Below are 20,178 nucleotides of genomic sequence, written 5' to 3'. Positions count from 1 at the left end.
AGTATCAGAGATGGAAGGGTGACATCTCTAACATTAGTATCAGAGATGGGAGGGTGACATCTCTAACATTAGTATCAGAGATGGGAGGGTGACATCTCTAACATTAGTATCAGAGATGGAAGGGTGACGTCTCTCACTTAAGTATCAGAGATTGGAGGGGTAACGTCTCTCACTTAAGTATCAGAGATGGAAGGGTGACGTCTCTAACATAAGTATTAGAGATGGGAGGGTGACATCTCTAACATAAGTATCAGAGATGGGAGGGTGACATCTCTAACATTAGTATCAGAGATGGAAGGGTGACGTCTCTCACTTAAGTATCAGAGATGGAAGGGTGACGTCTCTAATATTAGTATCAAGAGATGGAAGGGTGACGTCTCTCACTTAAGTATCAGAGATGGGAGGGTGACATCTCTAACGTTAGTATCAGAGATGAGAGGGTGACATCTGTAACATTAGTATCAGAGATGGAGGGTGACATCTCTAACATTAGTATCAGAGACCTGGGTATCAGAGATGAGAATATCTCTAACATAAGTATAGAGATGGGAGGGTGACGTCTCTAACATAGATCAGAGATGGGAGGGTGATATCTCTAGTATCAGAGATTAGTATTAGAGATGGGAGGGTGACATCTCTAACATTAGTATCAGAGATGAAGGGTGACATCTCTAACATTAGTATCAGAGATGGAAGGGTGACATCTCTAACATTAGTATCAGAGATGAGGGTAACGTCTTTCACTTAAGTATCAGAGATGGGGGTGACATCTCTAACATTAGTATCAGAGATGGAAGGGTGACATAATTAATCGAGAGGGGGGAAGAATCAGCTAGCCATAGTTTCCCCCTAGAATTAATCAAGAGAGGGGGGAAAGAATCAGCTAGCCAATAGTTTCCCCCCTAGATATAATCAAGAGGGGGAATGAATCAGCTAGCCAATAGTTTCCCCCCTAGATATAATCAAGAGGGGGGAAAGAATCAGCTAGCCAATAGTTTCCCCCCTAGATATAATCAAGAGGGGGGAATAATCAGCTAGCCAATAGTTTCCCCCCTAGATATAATCAAGAGGGGGGGGATAATCAGCTAGCCAATAGTTTCCCCCACCCCCTGGAAATAATACGAGAGGGGGGAAAGAATCAGCTAGCCAATAGTTTCCCCCCTAGATATAATCAAGAGGGGGGAATGAATCAGCTAGCCAATAGTTTCCCCCCTAGATATAATCAAGAGGGGGGAATAATCAGCTAGCCAATAGTTTCCCCCCTAGATATAATCAAGAGGGGGGAATAATCAGCTAGCCAATAGTTTCCCCCCTAGATATAATCAAGAGGGGGGAATAATCAGCTAGCCAATAGTTTCCCCCTTGATATAATCAAGAGGGGAGAAAAAATCAGCTATAGCCAATAGTTTCCCCCTAGAATTAATCAAGAGGGGAGAAAGAATCAGCTAGCTAATAGTTTCCCCCTAGAATTAATCGAGAGGGGGGAAAGAATCAGCTAGCCAATAGTTTCCCCCCTAGATATAATCAAGAGGGGGGAAAGAATCAGCTAGCCAATAGTTTCCCCCTTGAATTAATCAAGAGGGGGGAAAGAATCAGCTAGCCAATAGTTTCCCCCCCCCCTAGATATAATCAAGAGGGGGGAATGATCAGCTAGCCAATAGTTTCCCCCCTAGATATAATCAAGAGGGGGGAATAATCAGCTAGCCAATAGTTTCCCCCCTAGATATAATCAAGAGGGGGGGGGGATATCAGCTCGTCAATAGTTTTCCCACTAAAACTAATCAAGAGGGGGGGATAATCAGCTAGCCAATTGTCTCCCCCACCCCCTGAAAATAATTCGAGAGGGGGGAAAGAATCAGCTAGCCAATAGTTTTCCTCTAGATATAATCAAGAGGAGGGAAAGAATATGCTAGCAAATAGTCTCCCCCACACCCCTGGAAATAATTTGTGAGGGGTGAAGAATCAGCTAGCCAAAAGTTTCCCCCTTGATATAATCAAGAGGGGAGAAAAAATCAGCTAGCCAATATATATATATAATTTCCCCCTAGAATTAATCAAGCGGGGAGAAAGAATCAGCTAGCCAATAGTTTCCCTCTAGAATCAATCAAGAGGGGGGGGGGGGATAATCAGCTAGCCAATAGTTTCCCTCTAGAATCAATCAAGAGGGGGGGGGGAAAAATCAGCTAGCCAGTTTTTTTCCCCGGGAAGAAATCAGCTAGCCAATTCTTTCCCCGGGGAAACTATCAGAGGGGGAAAGAAATGGCTTGTATTTCTGTACCGGTACTTGTTAATTTTTTTCCTTATGTAATATCTGGTAAATATGATATAACAGCTTAGATATTAAACAGAAAGGAATTCATACAGCTTTGTAATAAATGTGAGAGATTTACACATATTGATAAGGTCAAGGTCAAACTTAAAAACTTGAATATGTATCCCATGGTGACCAAAAGCATACTTCTATGTATAATGTCAAGGTGACAGACGAAATGTTATCAAGATAAATCAGGTCAAGGTATTTATTAAGATGTCAAATCAAAGCATTTATCAAATTGTAAGGTCAAGGTCTTTATCAAATTCTTATGTCAAGATCTTTATCAACTTCCCAATCTTGCAGTGTCAAGGTCTTTATCAAGTTATAAGGTCAAGGTTTTTATCAACTTGTAATGTGCATTTTTTTTATCAAATTGCAAGGTCAAGGTCTTTATCAAGTTGTAAGGTCAAGGTTGTTTGATGAAACAAGGTTTTATAACAAATCAAAGTATACTCTTGAATCTAACTCTCTTTACCAATTAATATGTTTAATTTCAACATTGTCTGGCTTGCCACAAAGTGAATAGCTGATTAAAAAGAGAGACATCAAATAGCTTAGTGTGATTATCCATCATTAGACTGAACACTTGCATCTACTTCTGACATGTAAGAGCAAAAATACAAATTCAAGATTCTGTTTATCATAATAAATCCATCAGCCAGAGTAAGGACTGAACACCTATAACACATCAGTAGTCTTTGTTATCTGGTAAGGACTGAACACCTATAACACATCAGTAGTCTTTGTTATCTGGTAAGGACTGAACACCTATAACACATCAGTAGTCTTTGTTATCTGGTAAGGACTGAACACCTATAACACATCAGTAGTCTTTGTTATCTGGTAAGGACTGAACACCTATAACACATCAGTAGTCTTTGTTATCTGGTAAGGACTGAACACCTATAACACATCAGTAGTCTTTGTTATCTGGTAAGGACTGAACACCTATAACACATCAGTAGTCTTTGTTATCTGGTAAGGACTGAACACCTATAACACATCAGTAGTCTTTGTTATCTGGTAAGGACTGAACACCTATAACACATCAGTAGTCTTTGTGATCTGGTAAGGACTGAACACCTATAACACATCAGTAGTCTTTGTTATCTGGTAAGGACTGAACACCTATAACACATCAGTAGTCTTTGTTATCTGGTAAGGACTGAACACCTATAACACATCAGTAGTCTTTGTTATCTGGTAAGGACTGAACACCTATAACACATCAGTAGTCTTTGTTATCTGGTAAGGACTGAACACCTATAACACATCAGTAGTCTTTGTTATCTGGTAAGGACTGAACACCTATAACACATCAGTAGTCTTTGTTATCTGGTAAGGACTGAACACCTATAACACATCAGTAGTCTTTGTTATCTGGTAAGGACTGAACACCTATAACACATCAGTAGTCTTTTGTTATCTGGTAAGGACTGAACACCTATAACACATCAGTAGTCTTTGTTATCTGGTAAGGACTGAACACCTATAACACATCAGTAGTCTTTGTTATCTGGTAAGGACTGAACACCTATAACACATCAGTAGTAGTCTTTGTTATCTGGTAAGGACTGAACACCTATAACACATCAGTAGTCTTTGTTATCTGGTAAGGACTGAACACCTATAACACATCAGTAGTCTTTGTTATCTGGTAAGGACTGAACACCTATAACACATCAGTAGTCTTTGTTATCTGGTAAGGACTGAACACCTATAACACATCAGTAGTCTTTGTTATCTGAGTCTATAACATTGTATAATTAAACATAAATAAGTCACAGATGTATTTTATGGAAATTCCATGTTTGCTATGAACGCCAGTATTTTATTCCATAACCAATAGGTGTCCTCTCTGTTTATTTGTTTGCTATGAATGCCAAACACGAATGATCTTTCAGGTGGCCCTTATGTTTGTATGTTTTTCCACACTTCTCACAGGCAAAAGGTCGTTCGCCTGTGTGTTTTAGTCGATGCTGTTTCAAGCTACTTTCATCTGGAAATTGTTTACCACAAATTTCACATGACTTACAATCGGCACCACCTCGGTGGTACAACTTCTCATGTTTCTTGTAACCCTGATATGACCTGAACAGTTTACCACAGTCGTAACATAGGTGTGTGTACTGGTCTCCATGACACGATAACACATGGTCACGGAACTCTTCCTTACTCCCACAAATCATCAAACACAATCCACAAGAAATGTGACCTTGACCTTCAGATGACCTTGTCCCTCCATGACCTTGAATAAACTGATGTTGAGGTCCCGCTGCCTGCATTACTGGACCACCATTGTTCTCACAGAAATGATCCACATATGTGCCGAGATCCATGGCAGTGGGTCCCTGTCCAGTGTTTCTGGCATCACCTGACCAAAAGACAAGGTGAAACAATGACCTTCAGTCACATGACACAAGAAACAAAGGACAGGAATGATGAATGTCTGAAGGACAACATTAACTTATACTAAACATCCATTTATACAGCCTTGTAAAATCCAATTTGCTTCACCATTTCACCAGGCTATGTACACATTTAAAGATTTTGTTCACCTTTTCCTCTATCTTATTCTTTTATTTTGCCATTGTTTTATTTCATTTATCAGCTGTAATGAGTGTACTTATGTAAACTTATTCCTTATTATGGAAATTATACATCTATGTATGTAATGGTATGCAAGTGATTTTCTGCAGTTCACAAGGTCAAAGGATATGAGTACTATATTCTAGATTTCATTTATATGCATACCAAATTCCAATTCTGCTGTTGTTGACATTGTAAATTACCAACAAAGAAACATCAATTTTAATTAGCAACAGTTTTATTTAAACACTATAATACATCATCCCCTGTAACTTGTAATTATAGAAAGTTTATAATACTAACCCAATCATTTGACATAACTTCCTCATACCTATACATGTAATAACAGGTACCTTTATACACTTAATGTACATATAAACATGTAACATGTAAAATTTTTCAACTTCAAATTATCTGTAATGTTAACGATCAAATAGAATCTGACAAGTATAGTTCTCATCGGATGACTAAGATATGGTTATACATGTACTCCTGGCCGTAGGATGATAACTGCAACACCTGGGTCCTATGTGGAAATATAGCATTTTCGCCATGCTTAATTTCTGTCAATAAACAAATCTCTGTACAATCGGAGAGATAAGTCCTGTATCTTGGATCAAAACATTCTTTAACTTTTGCTGAAAAGTATTTTCAAAAATGATATCATTTATCAAACATGAACAGGTGCAGAGAAAAATAAAAATCAAATGAATTGGTCCTACATCCATGAACACCATCAAACAATGACAACCTTAAACATTTCAATCCAGGCAAATAGAGAAAGTCAATCACACACAGTGAGGACTTGCTGAATGTAACATTAAATCCTGATGTACCTGTGTAGGTACATACTATGTAGAGAATGCCAAACAAGAATGATGTATTAGATTTCTTCTGTGTTTGTATGTTTTACCACATTTGTTGCAGGCGTAAGGACGATCACCTGTGTGTTTTAACCTGTGCTTTTTTAGACTACTTTCATCTGGAAATTGTTTACCACAAATTTCACATGACTTACAGTCTGCACCACCTCGGTGGTTCAACTTCTCGTGTTTCTTGTAACCCTGATACGACTTGAACACTTTACCACAGTCGTAACATAGGTGTGTGTACTGATCTCCATGACACGATAACACATGGTCACGGAACTCTTCTCTACTCCCACAAATCATCAAACACAATCCACAAGAAATGTCACCTTGACCTTCAGATGACCTTGTCTCTCCATGACCTTGAATAAACTGATGTTGAGGTCCTGCTGTCTGTGTTACTGGCGTACTATTGTTCTCGTAGAAATGATCCACATACGTTCCAAGATTGGTGACTGCGGGTCCCTTTCCTGTGTTTCTGGCATTACCTGACCAAAAGACAAGGTGAAACAATGACCTTCAGTCACATGACACAGGAAACAGAGGACAGGAATGATGAATGTCTGAAGGACAACATTAATTTAAACTTAAACATCCATTTAAACAGTCCGACTCGTAAAATCCAAATTGCTTCACCATTTACACATTTAAAGATTTTGTTCATCTTTTCCTCTATCTTAATAATTGTTTTATTTTGCCATTGTTTTATTTCATTTATCAGCTTTAATGAGTGTACTTATGTAAACTTATTCCTTATTGTGGAAATTATACATCTATGTATGTAATGGTATCCAAGTGATTTTCTGCAGTTCACAAGGTCAAAGGATATGAGTTCTATATTCTAGATTTCATTTATATGCATACCAAATTCCAATTCTGCTGTTGTTGACATTGTAAATTACCAACAAAGAAACATCAATTTTAATTAGCAACAGTTTTATTTAAAACACTATAATACATCATCACCTGTAACTTGTAATTATAGAAAGTTTATAATACTAACCCAATCATTTGACATAACTTCCTCATACCTATACATGTAATAACAGGTACCTTTATACACTTAATGTACATATAAACATGTAACATGTAGAATTTTTCAACTTCAAATTATCTGTAATGTTAACGATCAAATAGAATCTGACAAGTATAGTTCTCATCGGATGACTAAGATATGGTTATACATGTACTCCTGGCCGTAGGATGATAACTGCAACACCTGGGTCCTATGTGGAAATATAGCATTTTCGCTATGCTTAATTTCTGTCAATAAACAAATCTCTGTACAATCGGAGAGATAAGTCCTGTATCTTGGATCAAAACATTCTTTAACTTTTGCTGAAAAGTATTTTCAAAAATAATATCATTTATCAAACTTAACCACGACAATGTTTGTTGAAAAGTGAACAGCTGCAGAGGAAAAAAAAAGTATAAAATGATTTAGTCCTCCATCCATGAACACCATCAAACAATGACAACCTTAAACATTTCAATCCAGGCAGATAGAGAAAGTCAATCACACACAGTGAGGACTTGCTGAATGTAACATTAAATCCTGATGTACCTGTGTAGGTACCTACTATGTAGAGAATGCCAAACAAGAATGATCTTTTAGATTACTTCTGTGTTTGTATGTTTTACCACATTTGTTGCAGGCGTAAGGACGATCACCTGTGTGTTTTAACCTGTGCTTTTTTAGACTACTTTCATCTGGAAATTGTTTACCACAAATTTCACACGACTTACAATCGGCACCACCTCGGTGGTTCAACTTCTCGTGTTTCTTGTAACCCTGATATGACTTGAACAGTTTACCACAGTCGTAACATAGGTGTGTGTACTGATCTCCATGACACGATAACACATGGTCACGGAACTCATCTCTACTCCCACAAATCATCAAACACAATCCACAGGAAATGTCACCTTGACCTTCAGATGACCTTGTCCCTCCATGACCTTGAATAAACTGATGTTGAGGTCCCGCTGCCTGCATTACTGGACCACCATTGTTCTCACAGAAATGATCCACATATGTGCCGAGATCCATGGCAGCGGGTCCCTGTCCAGTGTTTCTGGCATCACCTGACCAAAAGACAAGGTGAAACAATGACCTTCAGTCAAATGATACGAGAAACAAAGGTCACGAGAATGGTGTAGTCATAAAACACAATCAAAAGATGTTTTATATATTTCTTGTAACCTATTTTATGAAATATTAATTTGTTTTTTACAAAAGTTTTGTTCATTTATCTACAAAGTTTTAGCTTGTTTTTCCCATCAAAGCTATTAATCATGATAATATAAGTCCCAAATAAGGTATACAAGCAACTAGGCCAGGTGCCGATCCAGCACCAGGAAACTAAACTTATTTTTTTTCCTCACAACAACACTTTGTGAAGTATCAAGTGAATTAAAAGATCAATGTCTTGTTAACCTTTATCAGTAAAATTGTTTGTTGTGACACTTTCTCTTGACCTATCATGGCCCTTTAGCTGACCTTTGACTTATCTCGGCCCTTTAGCTGACCCTTAGCCTATCATGACCCTTTGGCTGACCCTTGACCTATCATGGCCCTTTAGCTGACCTTTGGCCTATCATGACCCTCAGGCCGACCCTTGGCTTATCATGACCTCCAACAAAAATACTGAGAAAAGCTCAGAAGACATTACAAACCAGACCTACAAGTCATAAGACTGTGAAATGTCAAAATCATCACTTTGAGTTCCAAAAGATAAGGATATCGTGGATTGTAGCTGAGTATGGCGGGGAGGTAGCATCACATACCACACATTATTCCGTTTGTTCTTGTACAGCTTGTGAGGTTTGATCACTGTTACAGTTCCGTTCGTGCTCATTCAGATGACTTTTGTACTTATAGGATCGACCACAACGTTTACACATGTAGGGCCGCATGTCAGTGTGAGACCGCATGTGGTTCATCAGCATACTGTTGTTAGCACACACACTGCCACAGATCTGACAGATAACGCAGTTCCGACCTTCGCCGTGGTAAATCTTACGATGTTTCTGGTATCCGGCCATGGAGCGGTACGCTTTACCACAGTCGTAACAGATATGTTGGTATTCTTCGCCGTGGTGTGTGGTGATGTGCTCCCGTAGGCTCTCTCTACTACTCCGGGGCATGTAACAGAAACCACACTTGACAGTCTTCTCCCCTTCCCCCTCGTTAGGGTGTGGCCCCTTAAAGCGTCGGTTCCCAGGGGAGTCAGGTTCAGTCCCACCAAACGACTGCTTGGCCCAGTTGAGGCCCTTTACATTGACAGGGTTTTCTAAAACACTGCCTTGCAACAAAGAATTCACAGGAAAATCTGAAATCAAAACAAGAGACTTTCAGTCAGAGTATACTCAGAATACCATGGTAACAAACGGTCACCTCAAGTACAGACAAGGTGTCTAACTATAAATCTAACTTCCAGTGTATACCCACTGTCATATGTACAGAGTACCAAGCTGAGGTTTAGTGTCTAAGGCTAGCAGAAGTTCTGGCTTGTATTGGTTTTAAATGGAGATATGGATAAAACTATTCCAACTCTTACCAAACCAAAAAATAGAAACATGCAGATGCTGACCTTCCAGAAATTATTGCCAATAAAATGTAAGAGATGACAAGACATTCACTATTCATGACACAGAAACTTCTGTCTATAAAACAAAGACAGGTGGCAATTTACCTTCCATGGACAGGTGAGATTGCTCATCACTCCTGACACACTAACCACTAACACTGGATAAATCATTGTGTACATGTCAAGACATTAGATCACACCAAAAAGGTTAATAAAACTTCATCACAAATACAGGCTAATACAGGCTATCACCAAAGTGTCTCCTTGTTTTACTGCTCATCAACCATTTGTGTTGATGATGTTGATGGTTTAGTCAGCCATACCTGTTACCACTGACTACACCACCAGTACACTCCTTCTGTCATACTGACAAACAGGCTATCTGGTAATGATGAACAATGATCTATGTGATCAAGACAATCTAAAGATGATTCTTTAATTTTTAAATGTAGTCTACTTGGTCACATCCCATTGCTATGGGTAACATGTTTCTGTTGCTATTGGTAACATATGCACCTGTTGCTATGGGTTACATGTGTTTCTATTGTTTTGGGCCACACATTTGTTGTTATGGGTGAAAATGTCCTTGTTGTTATGGGTCACACATGTCCTTGCTGCTATTGGTTTCATAGTAATGTTTCTGTTGCTATGGGTTACACTATACATGTGCTCCTATCACTACAGGTTACATCCACTTCCTTACATATGTTCTTGTTGCTATGGGTTACAGGTATGGTCCTGAAGACTTTTCTTGTGTTTATAAGATTTCCCACACATTTCACACTTAAAAGGACGATCATCAGAATGTCGTCGGTAGTGGATTTTCAGACTACTGTCATCAGGAAACTGTCTACCACAGATTTCACACTTTGGATTGTTAGTTTGGGGTCGATGGAAGAGTTTTTCGTGTCGGTAGTGACCGGTGTAGGACTTGAAGCCCTTGCCACAGGGATAACAGAAATGTGTGAACTCGTTACTGTGTTGTAGGAGATGCTGCCTCAGTACACTACGATCTGGGAGTGAATACCGACATATCCCACACCGATACCTCTTCAACTGCTGATGGTGAGTACAATGCTCACTTAGTTCTGTCTTTGTGAGAAATGATTGTGAGCAGATATCACATTGATAGGGGCCTGCCACCCCGGTTTCCAACCCTTGATATGCCCCCTTGCTGCCCTGACCTTTCACAACAGGTCCTGTCGCCATGGATATTTGTGTTGCCAGGGGAGATGGGATGCCAGTAGGGGTCAGCTGCTGACCTGTACATATAAGAAATTCTCTTTTAATGATGAATAACTATCAAAATGTTTTAACACATTTATTTTCAAAATCAAACATCTGAACATGAGGATATAAAGGCAAAACCATGCTTTGCTATAGCTATATACAACATTTGTTTCTGTGTCATCTTTCCCCTGCGCATTCATCTCAAACAAAACTCCCCCCCCCCCAATTCCATCAAAGAAACTTTAAGTTTTTGGTGATTAGAGTTGCAATAATGTTTAAGACAGAATTAAGCACTATATTGCAGACAATGTGTGTTCATGCACTAAATTTATATATATATACATATTAAACTACTTTAATAGTCCTACTGTTTTGTATCATGTTTAGCAAGTATATGGTCTATCAAGTTGCTGTGGTTATTAAAGGTCTTTCCACAGTTTTTACACGAAAATACTTTATGTCCTGAGCAAAATTTTTCGTGTGTGTTCAGATTTTCCCGATGAGGAAAAGTTAATCCACATTTCTCGCATTTCTCCTCAAAAGTTTTGTTATGGCTAGCCATGTGTCCTCGGAAGTTACACAGCACATTAAAACCTTTATTGCAGATTTCACATGTGAAGCGGAACTCAAGTTTATGTTTTGTGTTGACATGAAGCTTAAGTCCTGTCTTTGTTCGGTATGTCCTACCACAACTTTCACATGCGAACGGAGCGTCGTATTGGCCATGCTGAGGATGTAACCGATGCTGTTTTAAGTGTCGTTGTAGTACGTCATGTAAGGGAGTGGTAAATTTACAGATGTTACAGCTAAAATCTAGACGGACTCCCGTCGCTGGAGCTACAGACTCCCGACCTTCCACAGCAACAGTGTCTGCAACTAAACAGAGAACCTAGGTCACACTTTAATGTACAATACTGATGGTTTATGTAGGCTTAAATAACTTGCCGAACAACGCAAGTCCCACTAAATAATCACATACATTATAGAAGTACATTGTCCAGCACACCAATCATCAAATAGATACCAACTGTCCAGCACAATAGAAATGTAAATAATGTGGGATGTTACTAGAACATGATGTGCCAAGCTCCTATAACTTTAATCACACACTTTATTGACCACAACACTGCAGTTAGACCTGTTGTTTCTGACCACATGACGTGGACTGAGTGAGATGATGTTTGAGATTCTTTTTGTGTTTGTAACCGGCCCCACAATGCTGACAGACATACGGTCTGGCGTTGGAGTGCTTCACCATGTGATCCGCCAGCCTACTTTTATGGGCAAACCGTTTGTTACAGACGCCACATGCGAGAATGAACTGTTCATGATGTTTTTGCATATGTTCATTCAGCTGTTTTCTGTCTAAGAAAACACTTTTGCAGATATTACAGACATGTTTTTCTGTTTCATGTTTACGTCTATGTTGCAGGAGCATTGCCTCATTTGGACATATCATGTGACACGTCTCGCACTGATAGAATGTAACATCAGGCTGTGGGGGGTCCAGCTCACCTACATAGACAAGAAACACCGTTTAGTATACAGAGGTAACAATACTATCTCTTACTACAAATTAACATAACTCTTATGAAATCAGGTACTATCAGACTGTATTCACATTAGGTCATGCACAAATAACTTATATCATAATATAAAATCTATAGCTGACATTGTATCTTGTTTCTAATGATCTATTTAAAAGTTAATAAATAGCCTTGTGTCATACAATCTATTTACATAGCTGACATTGTGTCATTGGTCTATTCGTAGCTGACCTAGTGTCATGACCTTGTATCATTAGTCTATCTATAGCTGACCTTGTGTCATTAGTCTATTTATAGCTGACCTTGGGTCATTAGTCTATTTATAGCTGACCATGGGTCATAAGTCTATTTATAGCTGACCGTGGTTCATCAGTCACTTTATAGCTGACTATTTGTCACAAGTATATTTATAGCTGACCTTGGTTCATCAGTTTAGTTATAGCTGACCTGAGTCATCAGTCCATCTATAATCAAGGTTTTGAGATACTATAATGATGGCTGCCAAGTACAATTAGTCCCACCTCCGTGTGATTGTGAGTTTAAAAAAATTCAGGTAAAATATGAAGTTTTATGACTTATACAATATACATTAATCATTCTTACAGAATCCAACCTTCAGTTTTACTTCTCCCCCAACACCCCCCTCTCAACAATGAATTTATGACAATGATGCCAACAACATGTGTGATGAGGGCTAGCTGTTTTAACTTTGTATCTTATTGACTACTACAACACATATAACACACCAGAATTGTTTTCTGACCTTTATTCAACCTCCAGCATTACACATTCATTAATTTCACACATTAAAACACAATTACATACAAATAAAGTCCTAATGTGTCTTCGTTGTATAACAGGTCAGGTTATGGGTACAAACAGAACTAAAGCTTACTTATACAATATCAACATAATCAAACTTGTTCATGAAACAAAAGCAAAATGGTAATAAAAATGGAATGAAATGGTGGTATTTACAAATACAGGGAACAGTACCATTGTTCTGACAAACCGGATCTCACCTTACCAAGAGTAAAGGGAGCGCGGCTACAACTACACAGTATTCACTACAATAACTGGGACAAAGGATTAAAGGTATTGACCAACATAAACTTATAGACGAATAAAAGTTACCAAAATTAGAGGCCAACACAAATCAGTACCAAGATTAACTGATAGAACACTTTTCTCCGTCAAACCAGCAGGTTTTACATTTCTGTAATCAATCTGGAGGCCACATTTCTATGGATAAATCAGTGAGAATATAAAATACAAGGAGACCACACAAGTTGACAAGCCAGAACAATTCCTGTGATAAATCAAGATGCCTCATTTCATCACCAAAGCCAGAACGAGGATGTATATTCTTTGAGTAGTTTTAGAAGAAAATACGAATTTCATGAAAATTGATCCAATACAAATCACTTGATTTACTCCTGACAAAGTTCAGTCAGTGTTTTTAAAGCCACAGTCGCGAGAGACATTAAGATGGTGGTTGAGATGTTTCTTGTGTTTGAATGTGGCGCCACAGGTAGGACAGTGGAAAGGACGAGCGTTTGAATGCTTCATCATATGTTCCCCTAGCCTACTCCTGTGTGCAAACTCTTTACTGCACACCTGACAGACAAACGGGCCCAGTTGCTTTCTAGATACAGGCGGCCTGTGTTTTGTCATATGATCCAAGAACTTTTCCTCCGTGTGGAAAACCCAACCACATATCTGGCATGGATAGAGCATTTGATCAGGCTGTATTGGGACCGTCTCACCTACACAAATAAAAACATAGCCATTGTAGTCATGATAACAAAGCAGGTACAATAAGATTAAAATAAGGCACATTTGTGTCACTACAAACTTCATTGCCTTGACCTTAACCCTTCAAAAATCATTGCCTTGACTTTGACCCTTTAAGAATTACATATTCAAACTCAAATTCCTGAACCCAATTCAGATGATTATTCAACACACATTCAAACTCCATGACCCAAACAGATTGTCAGTACATCATCTGATTATCGTGTTACAGTATCTGCTGCCACTAACGACTACTCTCTAGTATAAGAGATTGTAGATCACAGCAAATGTTTGACTTTATCATCTAAGTTCAGTGTCATCAACCTGTTTCCAATATCATTCTCTGAAGGATAATTAAGTCACCATGTTAATCACACCAAAAGTAGACAGCAACACAAATAAGACCATATTGGCCAGTCTCATTTCTTGATAAAGCTAAGTTTTGTGTCCATGTCTATAGCAAACACTTCAAAATTATTTTATGTGTTACTAGGCAGATTAGAATGTGCCTCAGAACACCGTAGTGACACTCGTAGATGGTGATTCAAGTGTTTCTTGTGTTTATAACTCGCCCCGCAGATCACACACTGGAAAGGTCGAAGGTCAGAGTGTTTTCGCATGTGTTCCTCCAGACTACTGGGCCTGGAGAAAGTCTTCTGACAGATGGGACAAATCTTACACTTGATCTTGCTCATGTGTGCAACTTTGATATGTTTTATCAGACATTCGTTGTTCTTGAAGGGTTTGCCACATTCCTGACAGACTGGGGCGGAAGGGAGAAGCTGGCCGGACGCTTGCTCCACTTGAATCATTTCGTATGTACATGTAGTCTGAATATTTTCAGGAGGACTATCGTGTGACAAGGCGTGCTTCCTGGCCTCATCATCGGTGGCACTACTTTGTCCACACACGATGCACCGATACATGTAGATTAGCGGCGCGGGATCTTGATCTCCTCCGTACCACGGCTCACCTACACAAGACAAGAAATAGTTCTCTTATAATACCAACAAAGTAGTTCTTTTGTTATACCAAGCTACCACAATGTCACAAATATTAAGTCTGAAAAACCAAAGTCAATACATGGATAACTTTATTGATGAACACAATCAAGGACTATACATAATAAAAAGTCCATGGTATATAACAGTCATCTCAACATTAATTATGCTCTTGGCTTCAATATTAGCAAATAAAAAACAATTGTAGAAGGATCCCTTGTCCTTGTTCACATTGATTCCTGATCAATTCATTAAATCATAAACACAGAGAAGTCAAAACCTTTCAGAATGAGTTTCCAGATGAATTCTTACAACTATATATCTAAACATTTAAAAAATATTTGAAATGATAATAAAGAAAACTGTCTCAGAGTTCACCTTGGTTATACATGTAATACGAGTCAGACAAACACTAAACCAACACATCCGGTGTTGAGATCAAACAAACAAAAAGAAACAAAATATCAAACTCTAGTTAATTACTTGTTCAACCAATACATAAAACTTGCTCATCATATCCCATATAACTTGACTTCCAACCTTTTCTGACCTTAAGCCCCCCTGCTTCACAGAGTCATTCCTTCACTGGATGTTCAATACTAATTTGTCCTGTTTAAACTATTATCAATGAGTCAAGCATTCAGGTAAGCAAAATAATTCTCTGCTTTCAAAATAAGATAGAACCCAACAGTTTGATGGAAGCCACATTTAGACATTTTTCTGTATATGTTATGAGGAAATCAGACATTGTTTGGACACGTTTCTGTGTCTGTTAATAGTTTGAGGAGATACAACATTGTTTGGAAACATTTCTGTGTCTGTTAAATGGACATCCACATTTATGTGCCTGTTAAGAGGAAATCAGGCATTGTTTGGTCACATTTTCTGTGTCTGTTAAATGGGAATCCACATTTATGTGCCTGTTAAGAAGAAATCGGACATTGTTTGGACACATTTCTGTGCCAGATAAGAGGAAATCCAACATTGTTTGGACACATTTCTGTGCCAGTTAAGAGGAAATCCGACATTGTTTGGACACATTTCTGTGCCAGTTAAGAGGAAATCCGACATTGTTTGGACACGTTTCTGTGCCAGTTAAGAGGAAATCCGACATTGTTTGGAAACGTTTCTGTGTCTGTTAAGCTGATGTTGATGTTTGTAGGATTGGCCACACACAGAACACTGAAATGGCCTGTGATTGGAATGTCTAGCCATGTGGACCCGTAGTGCACTCATATTCTCACACCTCTTGTTACAGATCTCACAGATTTTACACGAAGCATTACTATGGTCTCGTAAAAAATGACGGTTTTTACCGCTCATTGTTTCATATAACTTTCCACACTCTTCACATTGAATTTTTGACTGTGCGTAAGCCAAACGTTTTAGTGCATGAGTTTCAGTAATATGACGATTGAGTTCTTGTCGTGTACTAAACAGCTGATTACAGATTTGACAATGAAGGCCACCTTGTGAGTTAGGAGGTCCAGGGGGCAGCGAGTCCAGGCCCAGGCTCCCATCTATACAAGACAAGAAATGTGGAGTTAGGTAGGAGCATTAAAACTAGGCTTACACAATCACAGACTTACCAGACACTTAGACAATATCTGAGGTACAACACAAAACCTTACACCTTAGGAAAGACATTACAATTATCATATTGTTGAATTCATCTGACCCAGTGCACAAATGTTTACCAGTATAATACATATGTGTTTATCTGTGATACACTTTTATTTACCAGTATGATACTTCTGTGTTTTATCTGTATTTACCTGTGTGATACACCTGTGTTTACCTGTGTGATACACCTGTGTTTACCTGTGTGATACACCTGTGTTTTATCTGTATTTACCTGTGTGACACACCTGTGTTTTATCTGTATTTACCTGTGTGATACATCTGTATTTACCTTTGTAATACACCTGTATTTACCTGTGTGATACACCTGTGTTTTATCTGTATCCTTAAGATACACATGTATTTCTGTATTTACCTGTGTGATAACCTGTGCTTTAACCGTATCTATATTTCCATGGATATAACTGATACAATGAGTACATTTATTGCTCACCACAAACACTAAAAAAAGTCAATAGAAAACTTTCATTGCTTTTATTTTCAGAAAATGTTTTCGACTGCCTTTAGCACATCTAAATATTGGCACGCTAGGTATAGAGTCAGTCCTATAAAGGCATGAATAAGTGTGGTGGTATTCAGAGTGGTAATCCAGTACAGTGTCCAGACTGATGTTTACTGAGGTGATGTTTGTGTTTATAGGACAGACCACATTGCTGACAACGAAACGGTCGATCATTGGAATGTTTAGCCTGATGAAAACGGAAGGAGCTCAGATTCTCACATCTCTTATGACAGATTTCACAGACGTAACATGATGCGTTACTGTGGCACCTTAAAACATGACGACTTTTACCGCTCAAGCTTTCAAACATTTTCCCACAATCCTCACATGTAAACCTTTTTTGTATGTAAGACTGAGCACCAGATCCGTTATCAGTACGTTTTCCCATAAAGTGCAACTCAGATTGGTGCTTTTTTAATTCGGACTCTGTTACAAATGTCTGATTGCATACACTGCACTGAAACACAGCTTGAGAGATTTGGGAGTAGGTTCCAGGCGATGGAAACTCGGGTCCCAGGCCAACATCTGTAGACGACAAGAAAGATGGAGTTAAGTAGTGACACCTGTCTCAAGTAAAGAAACCATCTAGATCGCGTACTCTAAAACATCATTACACTTAATTAATCTGATCATTGAATCCTTGAAAATGGTAATGGTAATATTGTCAACTTGTTTATCTTAGTGAGTCATCTTTGTAGCCCTCAAAAGTCTCCAGTGTGGTGAACTGAAGCCACAGGACCAATTGTATCGCACACAGCTAAAGTAGAACCATTTTCTTTTTTGTGGTAAGGCACACCATATTCACAAAAGTATTCTATATATTCCTGAAAAATTGTTTGTTCTTACCTCATTCACCCCTGCAGACACATTGGGATTCTTCAGATTCAAAGCCTGGAACATTTTATTATGAATTTTCAGGGGTGAATTAGTTAATTAGTGTAGTAGAGTGACAATAACATCTTACAATCCATCTCCAAATCTGGGTTGTATGTTCCATGCCCACACGAGCCTGTACAATCCATCTCCAAATCTGGGTTGTATGTTCCATGCCCACACGAGCCTGTACAATCCATCTCCAAATCTGGGTTGTATGTTCCATGCCCACACGAGCCTGTACAATCCATCTCCAAATCTGGGTTGTATGTTCCATGCCCACACCAGCCTGTACAATCCATCTCCAAATCTGGGTTGTATGTTCCATGCCCACACGAGCCTGTACAATCCATCTCCAAATCTGGGTTGTATGTTCCATGCCCACACCAGCCTGTACAATCCATCTCCAAATCTGGGTTGTATGTTCCATGCCCACACCAGCCTGTACAATCCATCTCCAAATCTGGGTTGTATGTTCCATGCCCACACGAGCCTGTACAATCCATCTCCAAATCTGGGTTGTATGTTCCATGCCCACACCAGCCTGTACAATACTTTTTGATCATGAAGCCTTCTCCACAATGAGTTATAAAACATTGGTTCTTCACTAAACCTATCAACACTCTTTGATTCACTTATTTTAACACCTGTTTTGTGGATATTTTAACACTTGTATTGTAATATCACCTGTATTGTGGATATTTAACACCAGTATTGTGGATATTTTAACACCTGTATTGTAGATATTTAACACCTGTATTGTGGATATTTAACACCTGTATTGTGGATATTTTAACACCTGTATTGTAGATATTTAACACCTGTATTGTAGATATTTAAACACCTGTATTGTGGATATTTTAACAACTGTATTGTGGATATTTTAACACCAATATTGTGAATATTTTAAAGACAATCATTTACCCTTATTTTAACACCTTCATTGTGGATATTTTAACACCTGTATTGTAGATATTTTAACACCTGTATTGTGGATATTTTAACACCTGTATTGTGGATATTTTAACACCGGTATTGTGGATATTTTAACACCTATAATGTGAATATTTTAAAGACAATCATTAACCCTTATTTTAACACCTTCATTGTGGATATTTTAACACCTGTATTGTAGATATTTTAACACCTGTATTGTAGATATTTTAACACCTGTATTGTGGATATTTTAACACCTGTATTGTGGATATTTTAACACCTGTATTGTGGATATTTTAACACTTGTATTGTGGATATTTTAACACCTGTATTGTAGATATTTAACACCTGTATTGTAGATATTTCACACCTGTATTGTGGATATTTTAACACCTGTATTGTAGATATTTAACACCTGTATTGTGGATATTTAACACCTGTATTGTGGATATTTTAACACCTGTATTGTAGATATTTAACACCTGTATTGTGGATATTTTAACACCTGTATTGTGGATATTTTAACACCGGTATTGTGGATATTTTAACACCTATATTGTGAATATTTTAAAGACAATCATTAACCCTTATTTTAACACCTTCATTGTGGATATTTTAACACCTGTATTGTAGATATTTTAACACCTGTATTGTAGATATTTTAACACCTGTATTGTGGATATTTTAACACCTGTATTGTGGATATTTAACACCTGTATTTTGGATATGTATTTGATATTTAAACCTGTATTGTAGATATTTACACCTGTATTGTAGATATTTTAACACCTGTATTGTGGATATTTTAACACCTGTATTGTGGATATTTTAACACCTGTATTGTAGATATTTTAACATCTGTATTGTGGATATTTAACACCTTTATTATGGATATTTTAATACCTGCATTGTAGATATTTTAACACCTGTATTGTAGATATTTAACACCTGTATTGTGGATATTTAACACCTGTATTGTGGATATTTAACACCTTTATTGTGGATATTTTAATACCTGTATTGTAGATATTTAACACCTGTATTGTAGATATTTAACACCTGTATTGTAGATATTTTAACACCGTATTGTAGATATTTAACACCTGTATTGTAGATATTTTAACACCTGTATTGTAGATATTTTAACACCTGTATTGTAGATATTTTAACACCTGTATTGTAGATATTTAACACCTGTATTGTATATATTGTATATATTTAACACCTGTATTGTGGATATTTTAACACCTGTATTGTGGATATTTTAACACCTGTATTGTGGATATTTTAAC

General features: G+C 37.9%; 1 protein-coding gene across 20 annotated transcripts in view; it reads right to left on the bottom strand.

Moving 5' to 3' along the window:
- LOC138329648 (protein sister of odd and bowel-like) overlaps positions 1-20,178 on the bottom strand; it is a 108,772-nt gene that overhangs the window by 47,766 nt on the left and 40,828 nt on the right. The window contains exons 5-6 of one of the 20 annotated variants that reach the window (XM_069276807.1): positions 8,560-9,104; positions 6,138-6,260 (exon numbers count right to left, since the gene is read on the bottom strand). The exons of 9 other annotated variants lie outside the window; for them this stretch is intronic. In XM_069276807.1, coding sequence (XP_069132908.1) covers positions 8,566-9,104 — 539 coding nt within the window. In that variant the 3' untranslated portion in view covers positions 6,138-6,260; positions 8,560-8,565. 10 more of the 20 variants (XM_069276806.1, XR_011209483.1, XM_069276816.1 and 7 more) reach the window with 10 other exon arrangements.

Source organism: Argopecten irradians, chromosome 8 (assembly GCF_041381155.1).
Source record: "Argopecten irradians isolate NY chromosome 8, Ai_NY, whole genome shotgun sequence".
Lineage (NCBI taxonomy): Eukaryota > Metazoa > Mollusca > Bivalvia > Pectinida > Pectinidae > Argopecten > Argopecten irradians.
The sequence above is the reverse complement of the archived record's forward strand: the minus strand, read 5'-3'. Positions and strand labels throughout refer to the sequence as shown.